This window comes from Triturus cristatus, chromosome 7 (assembly GCF_964204655.1).
Source record: "Triturus cristatus chromosome 7, aTriCri1.1, whole genome shotgun sequence".
Lineage (NCBI taxonomy): Eukaryota > Metazoa > Chordata > Amphibia > Caudata > Salamandridae > Triturus > Triturus cristatus.
Window position 1 is genome coordinate 543640653 of NC_140590.1, and position 24072 is coordinate 543664724.

The following is a 24072-nucleotide window of genomic DNA, read 5'->3' on the forward strand; positions in this document are numbered from 1 at the left end:
GGTGCAAGAGGATGGAATGTCCCAGGACATTTTCTGATACATGCTTCTTGGATCAGTCTACTGTAAAATAGATGGGGGGATATTATGCAAGAGTTACAGACAAATATCAAATATGTTCCTCCAATATATTCATGTTATGGGAAATGGTAGCCACCTCACTCGTAGGTTTGCAGACGCCCCTCGTCTCCACACATAGTGAAAACAAGGAAGGCTTGGGTCCTGTACTCCCCAGACTGCACCACCCAAATATTGAAATCACAGAAAGGTGTCAAGGGAGGTTTATTTTAAATATTCGCGATAAACCTGAAACCACTAATTCTGAGGTTTTTGAACATTTATTCTGCTTAGTTTTGATAATTCAAAAAGACATTCATAAATCAATTGGACATGTCTTATAAAAGGAAGCACCACATTAGTAAATCACACAATTGCAAACCCCTCACGTGTTCCCCACGAGGCTAGGTTCCAAGTTATTACAATTTTACATAGTGCATCGCTCGTACCTTACCCCAGAGAAAATCAATAGTTATTTTCACAGAAATGATTCAAACTGTCCCCGATGCGTCCATTTAGATGCAGACATTATACTCATGTTATGGACATGTCCTAAATTTCAGCAGTACTGGGAAGGGGTTACACTACACTCATCTGTATGCGCAGGTGGACAACTCCCAAGCACTTGGGAATCATGTATATTGGTGTCATTCTCTAGAGATAACGCGCATGGAGCCACAAGTGAATTCCTGGATCTGGGCATTGTGGTGGCTAAAAGACTCATAACAAAATGTTGGAAATCTCAGGACCCTCTGTCACTACTGGCCTGGTCTTGCTCTGTTCTAAATTGGGTGAAGGCCGAGGACGTGTCCCTTAGCAGGGAGGACACACTGGGGTTGTGTAAGTTCCTACTCTCAGATAAATGTAACTCAATTCTTGCAACACTTCAAGCAAATCTACAACTCTAATCAGGTATACATATCTCAAAACATATGGGGTTTGAAGTCAGTTAAGTTGGGGGTTTGGAGCTAATTCTTCTTGAGTTGGGAGGAATGACGGGATCTGTGCAGTAGCATATATATGGGTAGCTGTTTTGCCTGGAAAGTATTGGACATGTGACACTGAAACTATGCCTAATTTCTGCTACTGGGGGGACGCCTTGAGCACTGTTTTGCCTGTAAACTTTTAGTTTCTTAATTTGGTATATACATTGATCTTTTACTTTCTGCCGGAGATTGGCAAGGTATATGCCAACATTTTGGTTGTCATAGTATACACTGCTTTAATTTATAATTCTAGGTATGATTATAAGATCACTGAATGTGGACAACTGATATAATGTGGCCTCCTGATAACTTGGTGTAAAGATGTCCTGTGTACTAAGCATCTGGAGGAAATTAATGTATTATTATGTCTTTATGTTAAAATAATAAACAGATCAAACAAAAATTAGACCTTTGGACGGCTACCATTGTGACCATCCATAAAAAGGGTAAACCCAGAGATAGGTGTGAATCGTATCACCCCATCGCTTTGTTGAACATAGAGGTCAAAATACTGGGACAATTCTGGCAACTCGACTCCAACGTGTTATAACAACTCTCGTTCACTGTGACCAATCCGGGTTTATGCTCGGCCAGGCCACCCGATGGTATCTCCGCAGGTCGCACAACTGGATGATGGCAGTCAGGAACCACAACACCCTACATGCATGTTTTTCTGTCGTTAGATGCTAAAAAGGCATTTGACGCAGTCCACTGGCCCTTTCTAGATTCCAACTTGCAAATGGGTGGCACTGCTATACACCTCCCCTAGAGCGACAGTGAGAGTCAACGGCAGACTTTCCCACTACTTCCCTATTGCCCGTGGGACCAGGCAGGGGTGCCCCTTATCTCCACTTCTATTCGCACTGGTGGTGAAACCCCTAGTGTGCTTGATTAGGCAACACAAAGGAGAGAGGGCATCAGGGCTACACCTGACGACCATGTGTAGGAGAAGATATCCTTATATGCAGATGACATTCTTCTGTTTGTGACAGAACCCGACACAACGATCCCCACAGTATTCCAAATAATGGATGACTATGGCCAGTTTTCAGGCTACAGGATTAACTGGCACAAGTCAGTGCTGTATGCCCAGGCCAAATAGAGAAACGGCCTCCACTACCAAGGTACCTCCAAGTTGCCACAGAGGGCTCTAAACATCTTGGTGTCTTTCTTACACCTCACGCAGAGGTCTGCCGCAGGCATACCATCCTGCAAGTGTTCTCCAACTTTAGGCAAGATGCAGACAGATGGAAAGCTCTACCTCTCACCCTAATGGCCCAAGCGGCCATGTTTAAAATGATCTCCCTTCCTCAATTCCTATATGCCCTCCAGAACACATACCCATCTCTTCCCAGAACGATATTGAAGGAAATAGATTCCGAACTCCGTTCACTGTTGTGTCTGAAGGACCACCCAAGGATTGCCCTAAAGACATTACAACGCAACCCATATAATCTGGTGCCAGATGTTGAAGCCTATTACTGGGCAGCTTACTTAACCCCCAAAGTTTGTGTATCCATGTCCCAGGACATTTTCTGATACATGCTTCTTGGATCAGTCTACTGTAAAATAGATGGGGGGGATATTATGCAAGAGTTACAGACAAATATCAAATATGTTCCTCCAATATATTCATGTTATGGGAAATGGTAGCCACCTCACTCGTTGGTTTGCAGACGCCCCTCGTCTCCACACATAGTGAAAACAAGAAAGGTTTGGGTCCTTTACTCCCCAGACTGCACCACCCAAATATTGAAATCACAGGAAGGATACACATAGCATGGGACCATCCCAAATACAAACTAGAAAGGGAGATACTGACACCCACACTTTCCTACACTATCTCTATGGAGGAAAAGGGACGCATAGGTTGCTCCCTGCAACACAGGTTACTGTGAAGGTGTGGGAAAGGGCCACCAGAACCCCGGGGTGGGCCCACAAGATAACTAGGGCGACAATGCTGTGGAAGGGAAACTGGCTTAGGGATTTGAGGGTGCTCCGGGGCTTTGAAGTCTGGGACATGCTGGGGATCTCTACTGTTGGGGATAGCATAGCAAGGGGCGAATTAAAATCCTTCTCCACCTTCTGTACTGATTTTTGGATGCATAGCTCCTAATTCCTCAAATACGCCCAGTTGCGACATGCATGGAGAGCGGAGGGAGTGGGAGAGACGGACCTGCTGGAATACGCAATGCTTGAGGGGCGATTACTACAGGAAGAGCTCATGACCAAGGCAGTGTCACTTACCTACGAGACAATAAATAACAATATGCCCAATACCCTCGGTAAACTAGGGAGGCATGGGAGGGAGACTTGGGGGAGATGAAAGACATAGACTGGGAGGGGAAACAGCGTTTACAATGCTGTCATAACATCGCAGTATTTTCTAGCGCAGTAGTTACAACGACTGCGTTGTTAGTACGCAATACCTTTACATCGCAAGTCATTAGAACGACTTGTCCGAGACCCTGCACTGTCTGCACTGCCAAGCCGCAGTGGGGAACTTCTTACACACATTATGGGATTACCCCCATATACACTCATATTGGGGTGCGATAATTAAAGATTTAAATGCAATATTAAACAAGCATTGGCATAGCCAGTATGTCTCGCCTAGGGCTTTGCTAATATATTTTAGCTATGGTGTTTCAGCATGTTTGTAGGGATGATATCTTTGTGCAAATAATGAGGTGGAGAAATACTCGCGCTTATTTTGAGAGTCCCCGAGTTGCACGGCTTGCTGAGGGTGTACCTGCCTCTGGTTCTTTCTGTTGCTGCCTCCTCCGACAGCCCCTGTGCAGAGGCATAGCAGCAATAGTCAGGACCCAGCTGGGACCATCCTCAGTACACCGAGAGCAGCAGCAGCACCAGATGCAGGCGCATTTAGAAAAAAGAAAGGCACACAGTCTCCCAAAGTGACCACCATGCTTAAAGCTGAGATTATTATTTGACTCTACTGGTCATTCTATAAACTGTCAGCAATGGAGCGTACATTTTTTTAAGGAAAGAATGCAGCAAGGGAGATGAGCGATTGAACCAGAATCTGCTGTATGCTGCCAATAAATTAGTCAAGCCTTGCCTGCCTGGCGCAATCATGACCGTCGTGCTGGACATTGATTCATCAGCTGCCTGTGCGTACAGAATGACGGCGCTTTTGTTCTTTTTAGAGTATTCTTGCGATAGACTGGTGGTGGGGGAGGAGAAGAGTGGAATCGAGAATGAACCCCGGAATGGTGGGCGGCTGCGTTTTAGAGGTAGGCTTCGACGCGTGCTCACATCCACCTCCTCTAGCACGCTCACTACTCAGTTTGTATCCTTTTTCCGAACTTAATTAATTTCGGTTTAGAATTAAAAAGAGCCGTGCAAGTAACTACAGTGACTTATTTCAAAGGTGCTGCTTAGAATCCCGCCTCGCAGTGACGGACGGCCACGCGCCTAAACTGGGCCGGCCGCCATTCTTCGTTGGGAGCCCCGCATCTGACCGACCAACCTCCTACCACTTTGAAATACTTTTACCAGCTTTGGCAAGCCGTTCTGCCTTGCTTGCTAATTTTTTCGAGATTATTTGTGCGGCTGAGTCAGTCAGCAGAAACCTTTGCTACCCCCAGGCTCCTAATCCACTCTGCGGGATTAGGAACTTCTGGTAAGAGCCGCAACAAGCGGGCCAGCTGAATCACTTGACGTTCTCTTCTGCAAAGTTTGGCCTCAAAAGGAGGCCCCTGCAAAGCTGCAAGTCTTTAGACACCGGGCCACCCTCTTTCCCTGCTGTAGGAAAGAAAGAAAATGAATAAAAAACTCGACAGGGCATCCCAAAGCCCTTAAAAGACAGATTTTCCAAGAACCTCTGGTTGTGCGCATGTGTTAGTGTGCGCGTTCCTTTTCACTTTGTTTACCACTGTTTCTAAAACTCGCTGGGGAGATGGGGTCTATTCCCAGCAATAGTAATCCGGGAATTAAAAAACTCTCTGCCTCATTAGCGCTGCCTGACATGAAGGGTTAATCCGCTGGCGCAGGCGCTACTCCATTGGATGTTTTGCAGGACGAACCCTCTGGCAATTTGTTATGAGGATTAGTAACTGGCCAATCAGAGAAGGCAACCACCAGCCCTTCACCACGAAGAATGGCAGAGGCATCAACCGGGAAAAGAAACAACGAAGAAGCTGTTTTCCCTGAGTGTTTTGGCTTAGTTTCAAAGGGGTTGCTGGTTTTACATTTAAGAAGGGTAGCAATTGTTTGTAACAACCCGGCACCAAGTGAAGAAAGAGAGAGAGTGACTTCCCCGGCCCTTGAATATTAAGCAACGAAGACACAAACAGGAGGAAACAATAAACATCGGCCACGCGTCCGCGAAAGTGAAAGCGACCGCGCTAATTGGAAACACGAGCTACAACAAATGGCACCCTGCGCGCTGCTGCTTGCTCCTGCAAGCTGGAGGCCGTGGGAGGAAACATTTACTGAAAAAGGTGGGGCATGCACCCGCCTTTGGCCAATTGCGTGCTTTCATTTTTGAAAGCAACACGCAAAGGCCAATACAATGTGCGGAAAATCTAAAGCCACACGCGCAAGTTTTTCTGAAAGTCTGGAGTGATTCCAAGAGGTCCTCTCCTAGAGCAGCGCATGCGCGCTACGTTAGGCTCGACCTAAAAATCTTTCCCAGCAGTCCCGAAATTCATCCTTCTGGGCATTCCACGTGATGTTGATGTGGCCAGACCTCAGTTGATTTTTAGCACCTAGGGCCTAGTAGTGGCAAAACGCAAGACATTGGGGTACACAAGACACCTCCAACACTGCATGAATAGAAGAGAGGCATGGACCTGTACATGGCAGCCGAAAGGGTCACATACAGGCGTAGAGGATGTCCCAAGAAATTCACTAGGATATGGAGTAATTGGCTGAACCATTATGGTTTAGCCTGCCGACCTGAAGGTCCTCGAACCATAGATGACGGGGGCAGGTCTAGTTGTGATCAGATGGCCAATGGAGACCTGCGGAGGGTGCGAGATGGGGGAAGCAGGATACTTTCAGTACCATAGGGGGAGTGAACAGGCTATTGTAACAGCCGATATGCATTGACAATATGTGTGACTACTGGGGCTGAGAAAAGTTAAATTACCATGATTGACCTGAATGCGACTTATCGTAGTGCTGGTTGTATGTTTCTCGTGCAACTGAAATAAGATAAAAAGATATTTTAAAAAACAACAAAAAAACATGCCTATCAATTAGGTCATGGGTGCTCAAGCTCTATTCTGTCTGACCTTTCACTTGTTTCGCAAGTCGGAGAGAGAGGGCTTCAGTCTAGCTGCTGAGATTGGGTCTGCGATCTGATCTACTTCAAATTGAGGGGTGGACAGTGCTCCGCAGACTTGCTCAAGGCATAGGTCCACCTGCCTCTCCCGTGTCTCCCAGTCCTCCATCAACAAAGGGTTCCCATGTAGCCACATACTTTCAAAGATTGGAGGACCATTCAGTCCGCTTGGCTCCTTCTAGAGAGCATCTCCTGTTCTACCTGTATCGACACCCTGCGGGACACTCGGCTCTCTGTGTGATGTTTCCCTTTGCTAAGGACACAAGCTGCCCAGACTGTTCCTCACTTGGTCAGGCCCTATGTTTTGTGTTGGTGTAGGGCTTAGAATGGTGGCACATGCTCACACATGGCGCCGATGCTCACTCTCCCCTGGGAAATGAGTGCAGAGGAATTCCTGGTCTAGTAAGTTGGCACTCCGATGTCAGGGAGTACAGAGCCATCCACTTAGTCACATATCGGCATACACTCCCTCCCCTGAGGACTCCCCTGGAGTTTCTTAACACTGCCTCCACTGTCCCAGCAGTCTGAGCAGAGACTCTCTCTATTTCCCCTTGCCACTCACCATGGATTCCTTGAGAATTAACTCCAGAACAGGGCCCCACGATTGTCTTCTGGCCCATCTGCCTGATTTATTGGGCTTCTTCAGGGGCTGTGCAGCTTTCTAGCAATTGATCCTCTAGATGCCAGGCCCCTGATCCATACAGGCTTCATCAAGGCTTCATTGTTACCTTCCGTTCTGACTCTCAGCTCTGCCAGTTCGGGTGTGTAGTCCCCTGGTACCTCCTCTTGCACCGCTAGAATTCCAAGCTGACAGCCGGTGGTGTGTGTTATTTGTTCAACCCATGGCTGTCTTGTTGAGCCCAACTCCCTGCCCACTTGTGCCAGTGTCACTGGCAGGCCAGGCACCTATTCAGAGGAAGGACGCTTGCTATTATAGGGTGGCTATCAGAGTAGCCAATTGGGATACATGTCTCACTACACTGGCCGCTAGCCACACACCTCTCTAAATTGTTACTTAACACAATAATACACGCAACAGAATACTTTAGATCAGGTGACACTAAACGGGAATGTACATAACACCCAGAAATGCCACATTTATCTCATCGTAACACTGTCTGCACATCCATTTATTTGTACAAAAGCACCTTTCATCCACATTGAAAGGCTACCATCTCTTAAATGCAAGGGTTATTGGTTATGATTTCTTCAACCATTTCAAACTTAGGAACAGAAAAATGGAGATTGAAAACCTATAAAAAGACATTGAAGTAAACCATACAGACAAAAAAAGAAAGAGGCCTTTACTTTTCTTAAATCACCTGCTAAATATGAAAGTGAAAAAATTCATATTTCCTGGGACCAAGAGGTTAGATCTGGGAGATTAATGGCAGATAGGCTGATGTAGGTAGAATCCTCAAGAAAGAAGTTTCTGATCTACGATGACCATCATGAAAGGGTTGTTATATCCAATAGCAAATTAAATAGGGTCACAAATTTGATGAATAGTTTTTAAAAAAATATTTGGTGTTCGATCGTTAAAATGTTGTAAGAAATATTTCTCAGAACAAATATACCCAGGCTTCCTTGGAGGAGAATGCTTTTCTGGAAAGCCTGCTTATAGAGGAAAAAGGACAGATGGCAGATATCAATATATCAGTCTAAAAATATCATGGGTATTGGACGGATCCCTTACTGTAATTTATTAGCCATTTTCAAAGATAAAAATTTTTAGGCAGATGACCTATTAACAAAATAATTTGAGTAGATCCATAACTGAGGAAATGGGTGTAGCGTAACTTATTTATATATGAAATTGGAGAACAACCATTCAAGATGCTCATATTATTTACACAAAGTAGCACTTTAGTTAAATTACCAGCATTTATATAGTTCATTAGTACCTCATGTAAGGTTTCAAATTAATTTTATAATCTTGGTGACCATTGACCTGGGTCATGGTGTTTAAAAGTGGAAAGGAATATCATACATAAGGTGTATATTAACATTGGCATTGTCAGTTGACATTCAGATTGTTTTCAACCCTTATTCTATGTTATGTTGTGTCTTGGTCCATGATCATGGATTGTTCCTTGTAAAGCATACTGGCACCAGTTTTGGGTAAAAGCTGTGCTATATAAAAATTCTCTATTAGTGAATGTTAATGCTAATAAGTATGTCAATTTATGTAGAAGTGTATGTTTTCTGTACTGAAATCCTATCTGCCCTCTTATTTTATATAGCAAGTTTCTGTATGATAATTAATGTTACCCATTTCACAAGTCATCTTATAGTCATGTTTTTATTTGACAAAACATGTACAATCTGAAAGAAACACGTTAGTTAGATTCCTCACCTTAGAATATCCACAGGCGTCAGACTGGATCCGGAAGATTTTTCGTCAGCAATACCCCTTGCGCGTCGCTAGGCGTCGTCTGCGGCTCCGCGTCCGTCGTCGGCGTCGTGCGCCGGGATGACGTCGTCTGAGTACTTAGACGCCGCCCTCGCGCACTGACGTCAGTTCTTCTTTTTTCCGCGCCAGTAAGCGCAGATCCGGGAGAGCTACCCCTTTAGTCAATTTTTGACTAACTTTTTGATCCTTTTTGATCCTGTCACTCGACACCGGTGCCGGTAGGATGCCTGGGTTTAAAGCCTGTACGGACTGTAACCGATTGATGTCGGTTACGGACCATCACCGCCGGTGCCTGTACTGCTTGGGCCTCGACCACGACGCGGAGTCGTGCTCGGACTGTAAGGCCCTGACCTCGAAGGCTAGACGGGAGCGGTCCCGTAAGCTTCTCGAGATTCGCCACTCGGCTCCGCGCGCCTCTCGATCCCGGTCCAGGAGGAGGTCCAAGGATCGGTCGCGGAGCCGCAGCCGACGTCACCATCGGTCGTCGGGATCCAAGTCTTCGGGTAAGTCGAAGCATTCCAAGAAGTCCAAGAGGCGACATCGCTCTTCGGACTCCCCTCGCCGGTCGCGCGACTCGCCGAGGGTCAGGGTGGTTCCACCCCCGCGGCTCCGGCTGAGCCGCAGGCGCCGCGCCCGTCCCCATACCCTCCGGTCCCTGGGACTAACGCGACGCCGGCGGAAGTCAGTGCCTTCCTCTCGGCCATGAGGAACCTGGCTCCGCCGTCGGCGCCCGCTGGTGCGCCTTCGGGCCCCGCGGACCCGACTGGGCTGCCTTGCCTGCCGGTGGCTCCGGCCCTGGCGCCGTTGACGGCTCCGGCCTCGACGCCGCAAGCGCCCGAGGGACCCGTTCTCGAGTCCCCGTTGACGCCGGTCGACCTCGTCACGCCTCCTCCGCCGGCGTCGACACCGGTACCACCGCCGACGTCGACTCCGCTCGACGTCGTGCTCCAGTTCAGTCCCACTCCGGGCCCGGCGCCGGTCCGGCGTCGATGGACGCCGAGATCGACGCCGCTAGAGACACATTATGTCTACCGCCCGGCTCCGTTACTTTCTCCTCTATACCAGGAGTCGGATGATGGGGACAACTGGGAGGGATCTGAGGATCCTATGGCCGCTCAGGCTCAACTGTCTCAGGACTGGGCAGATGAACTGGGGGAGGCCAGTGGCCTGGATACCTCTCCAGACACTGGATTTGTCTCTCCTCCGACTGTGGCTTCGGAGGAGGGCGCTGCTTTCTCTGTGGTGCTGCGCAAGGCGGCCGCAGCCCTTGGGCTCGAGCTGCCTGCCGTGGCTGTGAGGACTAACGTCCTTCCCGAGGTGCTTCAGTCTGCAGCAAGCTCCACTGAGCCTCTGCTGCAATTCAATGAGGCCCTCATTGACGTTCTACAGGGCACCTGGTCCAAGCCCTCCACAGTTCCTCCTGTGGACCGGAACGTCGCCAGGCGCCACCGCCCTGCTCCGGGCGACCCCAGTTTCCTGTCCCAACACCCTACCCCTGAGAGCCTGGTTATCCAGGCCTCCACCTCCCAATCCTCTTTCCCGACCGCCCCGCCGGACCGGGATTCCAAGAGACTAGAACAGTTTGGCAAGAAGCTGTTCTCTTCCCTTAGTTTGGGCCTGCGGTCTTTGAACACCGCTTGTCTCTTGGACCGTTATTCCCACTCTCTGTGGGATGCGGTAGAGGACGCGCTGCCCCTGTGTCCGGAGGAGGTCCGGACACGACTTACCCAGGCTTTGGCCGATGGGAGGGATGCCGCGCGGCATGCTATACGTTGTGGGCTTGACACCACGGACTCGCTGGGTAGGGCCATTTCCACCACAGTGGCGCTTCGACGTCACGCCTGGCTGCGGTCCACGTCATTTTCGGGCGATGTCCAGAGCACTCTCATGGACATGCCGTTTGATGGCACTCGCCTGTTTGGCGAGAAAGCGGACAGTGCCCTGAACCGCTTTAAGGACTCCCGGGCTACGGCCAAGTCCTTGGGCCTCTCGGCCCCGTGGTCACAATCTTCCGCTTTTCGCCCCTTTCGTGGCCAAGGAAGGGGTGCCTCCTCACGTGCGCCTAGCCACCAGCCGCAGAACCAACCTGCGCGCGGTCGCGGACGTGGTTTCCGCCGAGGCGGATCTGGAGGACGACGAGGTCAGCCCACATCCACCCCGGCAGCATCCGCCTCAAAGCCTTCCTAGTCCGAGCTTTCAGGCCCATTCCACGCCAGTGGGCGGCAGAGTTCGCCATCACCTGCTCCACTGGCGGTCCATCACATCGGACAGGTGGGTGCTGCAAATCGTCCGAAGGGGCTACTCCCTCCCCTTCGAGACGACCCCTCCAGCCATGCCACCGCAGCACCACCGTATCTCGGGGGATCATTTGAATCTTCTCCACGAGGAAGTTTCGGCCCTCTTGGCCAAGGGGGCCGTCGAGCGCGTTCCGAGTCCAGAAGTGGGTCGTGGTTGTTATTCCCACTACTTTCTGGTTCCCAAGAAGGGCAAAGGGGGCCTGCGCCCTATCTTGGAACTTCGGAACGTCAATGCCTTCCTCCGGAAGGAAAGGTTCAAGATGTTGACCTTGGCTCAGGTTCTAGCTGCCCTAGACCCCGGAGACTGGATGGTAGCGTTGGACTTGCAGGACGCATATTTCCACATCCCCGTCCTGCCGGCCCACCGGCGTTACCTGCGGTTCACGGTGGGCCAAGAGCACTTTCAGTTTACCGTGCTCCCCTTCGGCCTTACCAGTGCCCCTCGGGTGTTCACGAAAGTGATGGCGGTGGTCGCAGCTCATCTGCGCAGATCAGGGGTTCCAGTCTTACCCTATCTCGACGACTGGTTGTTGAAGGCGGGTTCGCCCCAGTCAGTCGTCTCCCACCTCCAGACTACGGCGGATCTCCTGCATTTGCTGGGGTTTTCCATCAACGTGCCGAAGTCACACCTGAGTCCCTCTCAGAAGCTCCTTTTCATCGGAGCGGTTCTCGATTCGGCGCAGTTCCGGGTCTATCCACCGGAACAGCGGGTCCGGGATATACAGGCCCTGATTCCCATCTTTCGGCCTCTATCCTGGGTTTCGGTCAGGCTAGTGTTGCGGCTTCTGGGGCTGATGGCCTCCTGCATCCTACTAGTGCATCACGCCAGGCGGCGCATGCGGGCTCTGCAGTGGGACCTGAAGTTTCAGTGGGCCCAGCATCACGGAAACCTGTCCGACCATGTCTTGATCTCGGAGGGCACTGCACAGCAGTTGCAGTGGTGGCTCACGGACCGCGATTGGGTCTTGGGCAGAAGCCTCTCCCTTCCCCAACCGGAGCATGTCGTAGTGACGGATGCGTCCCTCCTGGGATGGGGTGGCCATATGGGAGAGGCGGTGATCAGAGGCCTCTGGTCTCCGGCGGAGTCTCGTCTCCACATCAACCTGTTGGAGTTGAGAGCGATCCGACTTGCACTGAAAGCCTTCCTTCCCTCTGTCAGGGGCAGTGTCGTGCAGGTGTTCACGGACAACACCACCGCCATGTGGTATTGCAACAAACAGGGCGGGGGGGGTCGTGGACCCTTTGTCAGGAGGCTCTGCGCCTCTGGACGTGGCTGGAACACCAGGGCGTCACCCTAGTGGTTCAACATCTGGCGGGCTCTCTGAACGCCAGAGCAGACGAACTCAGCCGCCGGTGCTTGATGGATCACGAATGGAGTCTGAACTCCGAAGTGGCGCAAGGTCTCTTTCAGCAGTGGGGAGAGCCTTGGTTAGATCTATTCGCCACCGAAGAGAACGCGCAATGTCAGCAGTTCTGCGCGTTGGAATTTCCAAGGCGGCACTCGCTCGGCGACGCTTTTCGTCACGAGTGGAGTTGCGGTCTGTTGTACGCCTTTCCGCCTATACCACTTCTGCCCAGAGTGCTGAAGAAGATCAGGCGCGACCGGGCCCAAGTCATCTTGGTGGCTCCGGATTGGGCACGAAGATACTGGTATCCCGAGCTACTCAGTATGTTGACCGATCCTCCGATACGTCTGCCCCTTCGGGAGGATCTTCTGTCGCAGAAGCAGGGGACGGTCCTCCACCCGAACCTGTCCAGCCTCCACCTCCATGCGTGGAGATTGAGCGGCGGCAGTTGATGCCATTTGACTTGCCTCCTGAAGTCTGTGATATCATTCTGGCAGCCAGGCGTCCCTCCACAAAGACGGTATACGCCTGCCGGTGGAACAAATTTGTGGCATGGTGCACAGCAAAGGCTGTGGATCCCCTTTCCGCCCCTCTTTCTGAGGTTCTCCTCTTTCTTCTTTCTTTGGCCCGGCAGGGCTCTGCCCTGGGCACCCTGAAAGGTTATCTTGCTGCCATCTCTGCCTTCTTACGGCTTCCTGATCAGCCTTCTCTTTTCAAGTCCCCTGTAGTTACACGCTTTCTAAAAGGCATTACTCACACGTTCCCTCCTGTCCCTTTTGTAATGCCTCAGTGGGACTTGAATCTTGTCTTGACATTCCTGATGTGCGCTCCCTTCGAGCCTCTTCACAATTGTCCTCTTCGTCTTCTAACTCTTAAGGCTTTTCTGGTAGCCATCACCTCGGCTAGACGGGTGAGTGAGCTCCAGGCTTTGTCTTCAAAGCCTCCTTTTCTGTCTGTTCATCCTGACAAGGTTGTCCTTCGGCCTCGTCCCTCCTTTCTTCCGAAAGTGGTGACTCCATTTCATCTTGGGCAGTCTGTCACCTTGCCCACCTTCTTTCCGCATCCTTCCAAAGAGGAAGAGAGGCTCCACCGTCTGGACCCAAAACGTGCGCTCTCCTTTTATTTGGACCGCACTAAGCAGTTCCGGGTGGACGACCAACTTTTCGTTGGATACGTCGGTGCTAAGAAGGGGAAAGCTGTGCACAAACGGACCATCTCTCGGTGGGTCGTTTTGTGCATCAAAATTTGTTACTCTTTGGCTAAAAAGGACCCTCCTGTTGGGCTGCGCGCCCATTCTACTCGGGCCACAGCGGCTACTACTGCTTTGGGACGGGGTGTCCCTTTGCAGGACATCTGTCAGGCGGCAACGTGGGCTTCGCTACACACGTTTGCCAGGCATTATTGCCTTGACAGCCAAGTCCGGAGGGATGGCTTCTTTGGCCGTTCTGTCCTCCAGGACTTTCTGGTGTGATCTTGGTTCGCAGACCCACCACCGGGGATGGTATTGCTTGGGTATCTATTCTAAGGTGAGGAATCTAACTAACGTGTTTCTTTCAGATGAACAAGTTACTTACCTTCGGTAACGATGTATCTGTAAGAAACATTAGTTAGTTAGATTCCTCACCGACCCACCCATCCTCCCCGTTCTGCGAACTGACATCTAGGGTTAAGGTTATCCTTTTCAGGCCCCTAGATTTTATTTTTGGCACCAGTGTCGGTCTTTGCATGGCTCTGCGTTCCTGGCGCGGAAGGCTATGTACAAGAACTGACGTCAGCGCGCGAGGGCGGCGTCTAAGTACTCCGACGACGTCATCCCGGCGCACGACGCCGACGACGGACACGGAGCCGCAGACGACGCCTAGCGACGCGCAAGGGGTATTGCTGATGAAAAATCTTCCGGATCCAGTCTGACGCCTGGGGATATTCTAAGGTGAGGAATCTAACTAATGTTTCTTACAGATACATCGTTACCGAAGGTAAGTAACTTGTTCTTCTAAGCCTATACGCTCCTGCATAGTGCAGTGTCACCAGAACCTTTATATACTTCTTGTGGGGAGTGTCAGGATCATTTATTGTTTAGTTAATCACAACCATACCAAATATGCTTCACACTTTATAAAACAATAGTAAAATACCAAGTAGCTTATGCTGTAAGTTCATAGTAGGGCTAGAAATGATCTGATATTTATAATGCATTTAGACTCCTATTATTGGCTTACAATAAATGCTAAATGTGTACAATGATCTTGGCTAACAGCATGCCCTGGATAAAAGCTAAAGTGGAATAATCATAGGTAAACACATATCCTATAAACGAATTAAAGTGTAAAAATACCAATTCAGAACTTACATTTTGTTGATGAAATTGAAATGAGTGTAGCTAGGAGCAAATCCTGTGTGGAATTAACTGAGCATTAGTGGGCACAATAGAGAATTGTGGTGTTACCGTTGTAACAATCTTCTCAGTATAGGTTAGCTTTCATGATTCACCTTACAATGAGTTTTGCAAGCTCTTAGTCTTGACTCGGCAGGAGCTCGAAATTTCACAAACCTGCAGTTGAGAATAGTGTCCTTTGGTTGGAAACAGACAATTAGTGTTTGCTTGCTCTGTGCCATATGCACAAACCGCATTCCAGAAAGATAGTTCTCAACAGTTTTCTCCTTTCATTCATAAGTGCAGGGCAAATACAGATGAAATGCATAATGTCCTCTTTTGCAAACCTGCATAGGCAGCACTCGGCAGGCCATCTCCCATCCTCTGCCATGGCTGTAAATGAGATCTTAGTGGAGTGAGGCCAAATCTGTGTCTCTTGTACCTTAGCTTTACGTAGAGTGAATAAGTTACTCCAAAATAATCTGGCTGATTTAATATCGTGTAGTTGCCAATAATCATCCATTCACGCGAACTCTGGGCAGACACAGCTTTATCTTCAAGCATCAAGGTCTTTTTGACCAGCAAGTTGATTATTTTCTTGAAGGCCTCTGGCGAAATGAACGCCGTCCCCAATGGAATGAGGGCTGAAGCATGTTTATTGCTTTCTCCAGATATACATTGGCTGGGCACAAATTATTTTCTTTTTCAGCTAACCATAAAATGTCATAGAAGATTCTGCTGGGATCTAATTTTAATCTATAACAGCAGCTCACCTAGGCTCAATATCTTGACAGCACTTATTTTGGAAACCTGAATTTAAGGCATATTTGTGCCTTGGAAGAGAGAATACATATCTGTATGTTCTTAAGATAGCTCGCTCTATTGTGCTTGTGTCATGGACCGGAATGCCTCCAACCCATATGCCAGAGTTGGGAGGAGCATGGCAAAGATCACCTTACAAATCGGTAGCATGCCAGGGCCTCCCTTGTGAATTAAAAAGAGCACTGAAAGGAAACTTTAGTGCGTCGCCCTTCCTAGTTCTTTGAATTATATGTGCAGCAAATGTACCTTTTGTGTCCAGCGTAACCCCGAGATACTTATAGTTGGTTACGTTCTCTTATGACTCATCTTTAAGAAACCACTTGTGCATCGCCGGCTTTTTTCATATTATAGATAAGGTCTTTGTTTTCGAGCAGTTGATCTCCATCGCATGAGCTTCTGAATGTTGGGATAGTGTGTTGATCAGCTGCTGTAAGCCAATCTTGGTTTGGCTGATTACGACTACATCATCCACATAGAGTAGAATAGCGAAGCTGAAATTGCCCAATTGAAGCAAATGTGATGTGACCTTGTTTAGGATTTGAGAAAGGTCAGCCAGGAACAGATTGAACAAAAAGGGCTTGAAGACTCAGCCTTGTTTTAATCCTTGTGTTGGAATTTTCCTTGATATTCTATCTCCAGCTCCAAGTTTTATTCAAATCCGTGGCTTTGTGTGGAGAAACTGGATTGCTTTCATTAGTGGAGTCGGTATACCTCACCTGTAGAGCTTGGGCCAGGGGATGTTCTTGTCAACTACAGACCTTTTGTCCACCAAACAGAAATGCAGGTTCTGATTTTTGTCCCTCATCTTATCGATTAAAATGGAGAGCAACATGATGTTTGTAAAAGTTCCTATTCTCTTTATAAAGCCGACCAGGTGTATTGGGATCAGTTTGTTGTTCTCTGCCCAACTGGTAAGTTCATCAAAAAGGATTGTTGGGAAGTATGTACCTTCAGTGTCTAAGAATGCTATTAATCAGTAATTCGCCAAAACTGATTTGTCCCCACCCTTAAATATTGGACTAATTATTGAGCCCACTAGCAATTCCAGATCTCTTCTACTTGCAAGGAGTGATTGGACAGGTTGCACATTTTTCCTGGCCTGAACTCTGGATCATTTTTTACAGAGCTTGCAGAACACCATAAGGACAAGGCTCTCCATTACTCCGTCCTCGACATGTTACTATGCTGACCTGTTTTGCCACAATGGGAAGTAAATTCCAATCAACATTTTGCTTACCTTGGTTAATGCAGCCCTCGATTTGAAGTAGGAAGCCCGATCTCATTCTGTTATATAAGTTGTAAGAGGCTGGGTTGTTCTGGTGGCACTGTTAACCATGCACAAGGAGGTCTTAGAGTTGGATTTTTTACTAGCCTTAATGAATTTCAGCCAATACAAATCCTGTTGTAATTTTGAACCTTCTCATATGATTTGTTTTGTAGGATCTCCTCAGACTATAAAGTTTCACTGGATGACATTGTGTTACCTCCTTACCTCTAATAATCCTTAAGGCTTGATTGAGCTTCTTCTTTGCCTTCTGGACTGATTGTAAGCAGCTCCTAGGTCTGGTTATATTGAATGAAGGAGGTTCAGGACCAGTTTTGCAATGTAGCTTCAGAGAAGGCTATCCATTCATTTTGGGGGTTCAAGCTGCTACAGTGCTAATGATTCTAGGATATGTTTGGCTGATAGTTCAGTAGAGTCGATTGATTTATCTGATCACTTAATTCTCATGTAATTAACCGGGTGAATTCGCCTATACTTTTGTTTATTTTGTCATACCTCGTTGGGCAGAGCTCCAGAGTTATTGTCTGCAGGAAATGGTCACTGCCCCAAAAAAGTAACTGCTGGATAGCGGGACAATGCCACTATTCTGTAATCCAATGTTGATTGGCTAAAGCAAGAATGATAGTGATGGAGGAGCGTCCTATGGTGGTCTGACATTTAATGTTCTCAACCTTAGCTCTTCCAGCTCCTCCACTAAGGCAGTTCAACTTTTGTCTTTCCATTTCATGTTCAGTGATTGGGAAGAATTACTCCAAAAATAATTTTGTGTGTGGATATCTTCATCAAAAGCCAAGGTGCAAATTAAGTTCATATTAAAGTCACCGGACAGAAGTATTTGGAATAGCGAGTTCCTTTTTGTTCATCCTGAGATTGTTGCCACTACTGTTTTGTTGTTTCTTACTTTCTTTGTGCTTTGGGGTGGATATAGCCATTTATTAAGATGAGCGGGATGTTGGATCTGGTAATCCACTGTGTTACTTCTAGGATCAGTATGTCTTGATTGTGAGTAAGTATGAGTTCATCTGAACCATTTATTGAGGCAGAGATGTAGATCAGTAGGCCCACCCATTGGGCATTCGAAGATTGATGCCTTAAGACCTGGTTAAATAAATGCAACCTACCCAGGCAGCGGAATTGTTTGTAAAGCCAGTGTTTCTTGAAGCATTATTATTTGTGATGTTTTTCAATAATTTATAATGTCCAGGTCCGCGGTTTTTATGCTTAATTCTCTGCTATTCCATGAACTTATTATTCAGGAGCAATTATTGGCTGTGGTAGCTTTTATAGTTGGAATTCATTGATTGATTGTTCACTGTAATAATGCTTGTAGCCAGGACCGGTCGTTTTGAGTCGGGATCCCTGCAAGTGTGGTTAGAGTTAGGTTGGCATCCTCGGGTTTTAATGGTGTCCTAGATTATCCCCTGGCTTCTCTTAGTACAGAAGAGGCTCCACTTGCTGAGTCCGGTCGGGCACTAGTCCCCCCCCCCCCCCCCCTCGCTTCCAACAGAGCATTGGTTTATTTACTCGGGAGGGGGGCTGTTAATTTCTTGAGAATAATATTGATAGATACCTAGGGTAGCCCATAGTCCCTGATTGTGATCCCTCATTTTTCAAAAAGATCTTTTTCATACATTACTTTATATGCTGGTTTGTTGTTTCCCCAAGTGACTGTGGTGGCTTTATTATGTAATGCAGCGTGGGGCGAGGGGAGCAGGAAAGGATATGGAAATTATATCTGAGCTTACCATTGTTGCCAGGGATGGAATTTCTTTTAGTAATCTCAGGCTATTCCCTCTTCATTATGTAGAAAGGGTCACATAAGCTGTACTGAGGATTAAATAATAACTTTTTGTGGAGTGTGCTTCTTAGCTTCCTATATTTTGAGTCTTTTTGGTTGCGTTCATATGGAATGTCCCCTTGGGGGTTCGCCCATCCCATCATCAGTCCTAATAATGTCAAATTAACACTTGGCATCATCAGTCCTGATAATGGCAAATTAACACTTGGGTTGGCTTCAGGGGGACATACCTGCTGAGTGTGACATTTCCCTGGCCCATGGAACCTGCCTGAGTTGTATCACTCATTGGGACCCCTTGAGAGATCCTTTGGTGTGGATGACCAAAGACTTCCAGATTCTGAAAGGCTACGTACATGTGGTTTACCCGGGTAGATTTGGACACCGTCAGTGGAACTTTGAATACTTGCACAAGGAACCTTTGAGTCACAGTCAACATCCAAGTTTGGTTGGGATGTTTTGATCCTTGAATGAATCTGTTGTAAGGACATTATCTCTTGTGATGTCTACCTGAGATGTGGTCCCTCTTTGACTATTATACAGTTAACGACTTCCTGCCTGGCTACTTTTGGGTTTAAGATTGCGACCAGCCTCTCATGTGATTGTTTAGTGGCTGGTCACTCTGATCCAGATTGAGACTTTAGAAAAATCAAGAATAAATTTCCTGCCGATTTGTTTTGTTTTCTCTGTAACCAAGATTTTTTTGTAACAGGCCTTGCACTGTGTTTTCCTGTGCCTTTTTGTTATAGATTGGCTCATTGACAGTTGATCTCCCAGTTCCCTCTACTTTATTCACTTTCTGTGGATCGTTTTTTTTTATTGTAGACCGCATGCTTTTTCTGTGTTTTTGCAACCATTTCCCACGGCTTGTGTCAACTGAAGAAGTGATCACATTTTGACAAAGTGTATGCACTGGGCCTGTTAGTTTATTAGGGGACTCCGATGCTGTGGTTATAGGTGGTGTACAGGATTCTGCTACAGGCTACAAGGCCTCTGGCTGGTAGTGTTGTTTAGTATCCCCTGTTTGCTGAATATTTAAGTTGATGATTTAGCTCCAGTACGACTGTATCCAAAATTGCTGGTACTGTACTAAGCTTAACAATCATTAGTGAGCAAGTGCAGCTGGGTTGGTTAGTTGCTGAGTGCTGTTGTGCTCATATAATAAGGTTGTTAAGGTTAGCAAGCTTGTTGTCAATACCTGAATAACGCTAGTATATTGAGCAGATTCGCCTGCAGGTCCAATTTTGTAGATTGGTCGTTTACAGCATCCACTGTCAGCTGAAACGTTTTTAAGAGTATGTCCCAGGTAATGTTTATTGGGTCTGCTTCTGGGTTGGTGTCGCCCTGAGCTTGAGTGGGTGGTACTTTTTGTTCTGCAATCTCACAAGTAAATCCTCAGGTAGATTTAGCAACTCCAGATGTTTACGTAGCATTTCGGGCACGAACGTTAAGGCTTGGTGCGAAGAAATGTCAGAGTTATTGTTACCTTCAGATTCTCACATAATAACTCTGTCCCAGACTTCCAGTGCAGAAGCAGGTATAACTGTTGCCTCTATGGTCAGAGTATCCTTTAGTCCATGTGCTGTTTATATATACTGATGGATTGGACTTAATGTTTCCATGGTGACCAAAACCGCTCGTGTCTGCGACCGCGAGGTGTTATGGTGATTTTGGTAAATTGTGGATTTTATTGGATCTTAATTTAGATTTTTGGATCTCCCAAGTTGAATAAGGAGTGTTCTTATTTCCTTTGCTTATTTCTCCTTCTTGGAGGGTGTAGTTGCAAAATTTGATATTTTTCAGTCCTTCAATATTATTTGGCTCAGTGGTGTTTGTTAGCCTATTATTTTACTGTTTGATGTGAAAATTACTGGGGTCAGCTCTTCTATGTAGCTGAGCTTGTTAGGGAGATTGGATTTTCTTTTGAATATTTCAGAGGTGGGTGAAATCGGTGATTAGATGCCCTCTGTACCTTTACCAATCTCTCTCTTTTGGTCCAGGAGAGGCTGTCATTTGCTTTGTGCTCTGCCAGTTGAGGCGGCGCACGCAGCACCTTCCCCGACCTCATAATGACTGGTGTTAGTCAGTTAGCTGGGTACAAAGTGCACAATAACTATTCAATAGACCTCACTCTAATCCACTCAGAGCACTCCTGCACTATCCACTGTTGCTCCTCTCTGGTGATAGCTGATGACAAGTTGGTGCAGAAGGGGGCTTTAGTCCAAGGTTTCAACCACGATGGGAAGGTGGGAAGGGAGTTTGGCACATAAGTCCCAAAATGTATAACCAGCTCCTGTTGTGCAGTAATGTAGGCCATTACCGGCCTGTCGCTGACTTCTTTCCATGGTTGATTCAGAGTAGCATGATTGCTAATAACCTTCCCAACATTCAAGTCCGCTTCAGCATCCAACATTCAAGGGCGCTCCAGCATCCAAGAGTGGCCCTGTGAGAAAAGTGTGAGGGCCCAGCCAAGCTTTTGGCAAGTGCAGGCAGGCAGGCAGGCTCAGAGGAGCTCGGCTCCTACACAATATGTTGGGCCCTGCATTGAACTCCTTGCCCGCTCCTGACCACCTCCGTGCTGAAGAAGGGGATGATCATGAAGGTATAGGGCCTCAGTCCTCGGATTGCCCAGGCCTGCGTCGCCATGCTCCACCTGCCGCACGCTCCATCTGCCATGTCCATCTGGCGCTTCCACAGGCCACTGCAAGCCACACTAGAGTCCTAGCCTGGCGGGGCGGCTTCCACTCCCCTCCAGCTCTACCATCCGGCCACAGCGGTAGCACTGCAGCCCCGTCTCGCTGTCTTCTTCTCCCCACCTTCTCCCCATCGCCATCCTGCTGACCAACTGCATCTGCCCCTTGGGTACATCCAGCTGCATGTTGAGATACTTTGGTGAACCCTTGGTTGTGAGCAGTTCCCTCTGAAGCTATAGCATGCAAAATGATGTAACTTCAGAATAATCTTTTCTATTGGGAGATGTTCCTCATTTTTCTAATGAGATTTATTTGCTTTATTTATCTTTCAGGCTCTGGAGAATGAGTTGTACCTCGTTGTGTCTAACACCCATGAACTTATAGAGAAATATTTCAACAGCAGAATCAAGCAACAGGTAAGGACAGCTCTAATGGCAGTGGGATCATACTCCGCCCACAGTGGCCACTGCAATATTTAAGAACTAAACTCCTCACTCAGGATTGTATATCTGAAAGAGACAGTTTGTTATAGATTCCTTACCCTAGAACTTTCCCCAGGCGTCAGACTGGATCTATCTTAGCAGTACCCCTGCGTGTTGGTAAGTGGTGTCGGTCGACTCAGCGTCCGGTGTCATTGTTGCCAGGATGATGTCGCGGTGCCTACTTATACGCCGCCCCTGCGCGCTGACGTCCGTTCTTTCTTTTTGCGCACCAGCCTAGTGCAGATCCGGAGAGAGCTATCCCTTTAGTTACTTTTTGACTAAGCTTTTTTCGACTATTTGTCAGCTTCTTTTCGAGTCCTCGACTCCTGGTGTGCGAGGGATGTCACATCGTCGGACCAGGTTCAACCCTGCGAGGCCTGTCTCAAACTAATGTCTGTAACGTACCCGCACCTGGTGTGACTTTGGTGTCTGGAGCGCGACCACGACCCGAAGTCGTGCCCTGACTGACGGGCCATGAATCCAAAGTCTTTGCGGGAGCGGTCTCGAAAGCTCTTGGAGGCCCGGCAGTTGGTTCTGTGTCGCTCCCGGTCTCGCTCAAGGGGAAGGTCTTGAGACTGCTCGCAGAGCCATCACACCTCGTCCAAGTCTTCGAAATTTTCTGGTAAGTTGTAGCACAAGAAGAATGCAAAGAAGCACCGGCGATCTTCACCTTCTCCCAGTCGGTCGGCTGATGTGATGTGCGATCAAGAGCATCGTCGCTCACCAGCTCAGTCTTTGGAGCCTTCTTCAGGGACGACACCGTGCCGCCCTCTGGGAGCCGGGGTGTCCCCTGCCCAGGTTCGTGCATTTTACGAAGTCCTTCACGGATCTTTGGCAGCCTGACTCTGCTGGTGTGCCTAAGGCTCCTGCAGAGCCGGTTGGGGGTCCTGGGCCTTTGACACCAGTGGCTCCAGCCCCCGTGCCGGAGGGTCCCCGAGGATCTAAGCCTGGATCCGGATGGACACCAGTCAACCTTACTTGACCTTCTCCAGCGATGATGCCCCCGGCTGACGCCGTCCTGATCCTCATCCCTGAGATGGACCCAGAGCCGTATCGATGTCAGCCGACGTTGAATCAGATGCCAGAGCATACCTATGATCCCTTGTTCTTCCCTGGTGTTCCCAATCGCCCAGAGGGTGGTGATGAGGACTGGGAGGGGTCATCTGACCCTTTAGCAGACCAGCTTGAAGAGCTGGACTGGAGAGAGGACCGGGGTGACGCCAGTGGTTTGGACACCTCCTCAGACCTGGGCATGCTTCCTCCCCCTACCATGGCTATGGAGGAAGGAGCGTCTTAGGCTGTGGTGGTGTGAAGGGCAGCTGAGGCCTTGGGTCTAGAGCTCCCTTCAGTGGCGGTCAGGACTAACCTCCTGACAGAGGTTCTTCAGCCTGCGGCAACTTCCTCTGAAACGCTCCTGCCTTTAAATGAAGCCCTCACTGACGTCCTGCTGGGCAGCTGGTCCAGGCCCAGCACAGGGGCTCCTGTGGAACGAACGATTGGCTGCCGCCACCGTTCAACTACAGGTGACCAAGTTTTCCTCTCCCAACGCCCTTCACTTGAGAGCTTGGTGGTCCAAGCCTCTTCATCCAAGGGTGCATTCCCTTTTGCTCCCCTAGTAAGGGAATCCAAGAACCTGGACCATCTTGGGAAGCGCGTGTTTTCTTCCTCCAGATTGGCACTGCAGTTAGTGAATTCTGCATGCCTCTTGGGCCGATACTCCGATAAAATCTGGGATACAGTTGCGCAAGTGCTGCCTCAGTGCCCGAGGAGGCCCGGGCCGTTCTCTCCCAAGCAGTGGCAGACGGGAGGGACGCAGGAAAGATCCACAATTTAATGTGGACTGAATACCACCAACTCACTGGGCAGAACGATTGCCATGTCGGTAGCCTTTCGGTGCTACGCCTGGTTGAGAACATCTGGCTTTTCGGGGTGTGTCCAGGCAACCCTGCTGGACATGCCCTTTGATGGACGTCACCTTTTTGGTGACAAGGCAGACCCTGCGCTGGAGCGCTTCAAGAATTCTCGAGCTACGGCCAGATCCTTGGGCCTCGCTACATCCTCCTGTCCACCTCAGTCTGCCTTTCATCCCTTTTGTGGCTACAGAAGGGGCACCCCACCACGTCCGGCCTAATCTAGCCACCGGTCCACGCAAGCTGCCAAGCCTCTGCGTGGCCGCAGACATGGGACCCAGAGACCTCGCGGGAGCCAGCGGGCAGG

At 48.6% G+C, this 24072-nt stretch overlaps 1 protein-coding gene across 4 annotated transcripts in view; it reads left to right on the forward strand.

Moving 5' to 3' along the window:
* UNC13D (unc-13 homolog D) overlaps positions 1 to 24072 on the forward strand; it is a 697875-nt gene that overhangs the window by 616956 nt on the left and 56847 nt on the right. For all 4 annotated transcript variants that reach the window (XM_085616967.1, XM_085616965.1, XM_085616968.1 and 1 more), the window contains exon 29: positions 21706 to 21789. In XM_085616967.1, coding sequence (XP_085473093.1) covers positions 21706 to 21789 — 84 coding nt within the window. The remainder of the gene's footprint in view (positions 1 to 21705; positions 21790 to 24072) is intronic.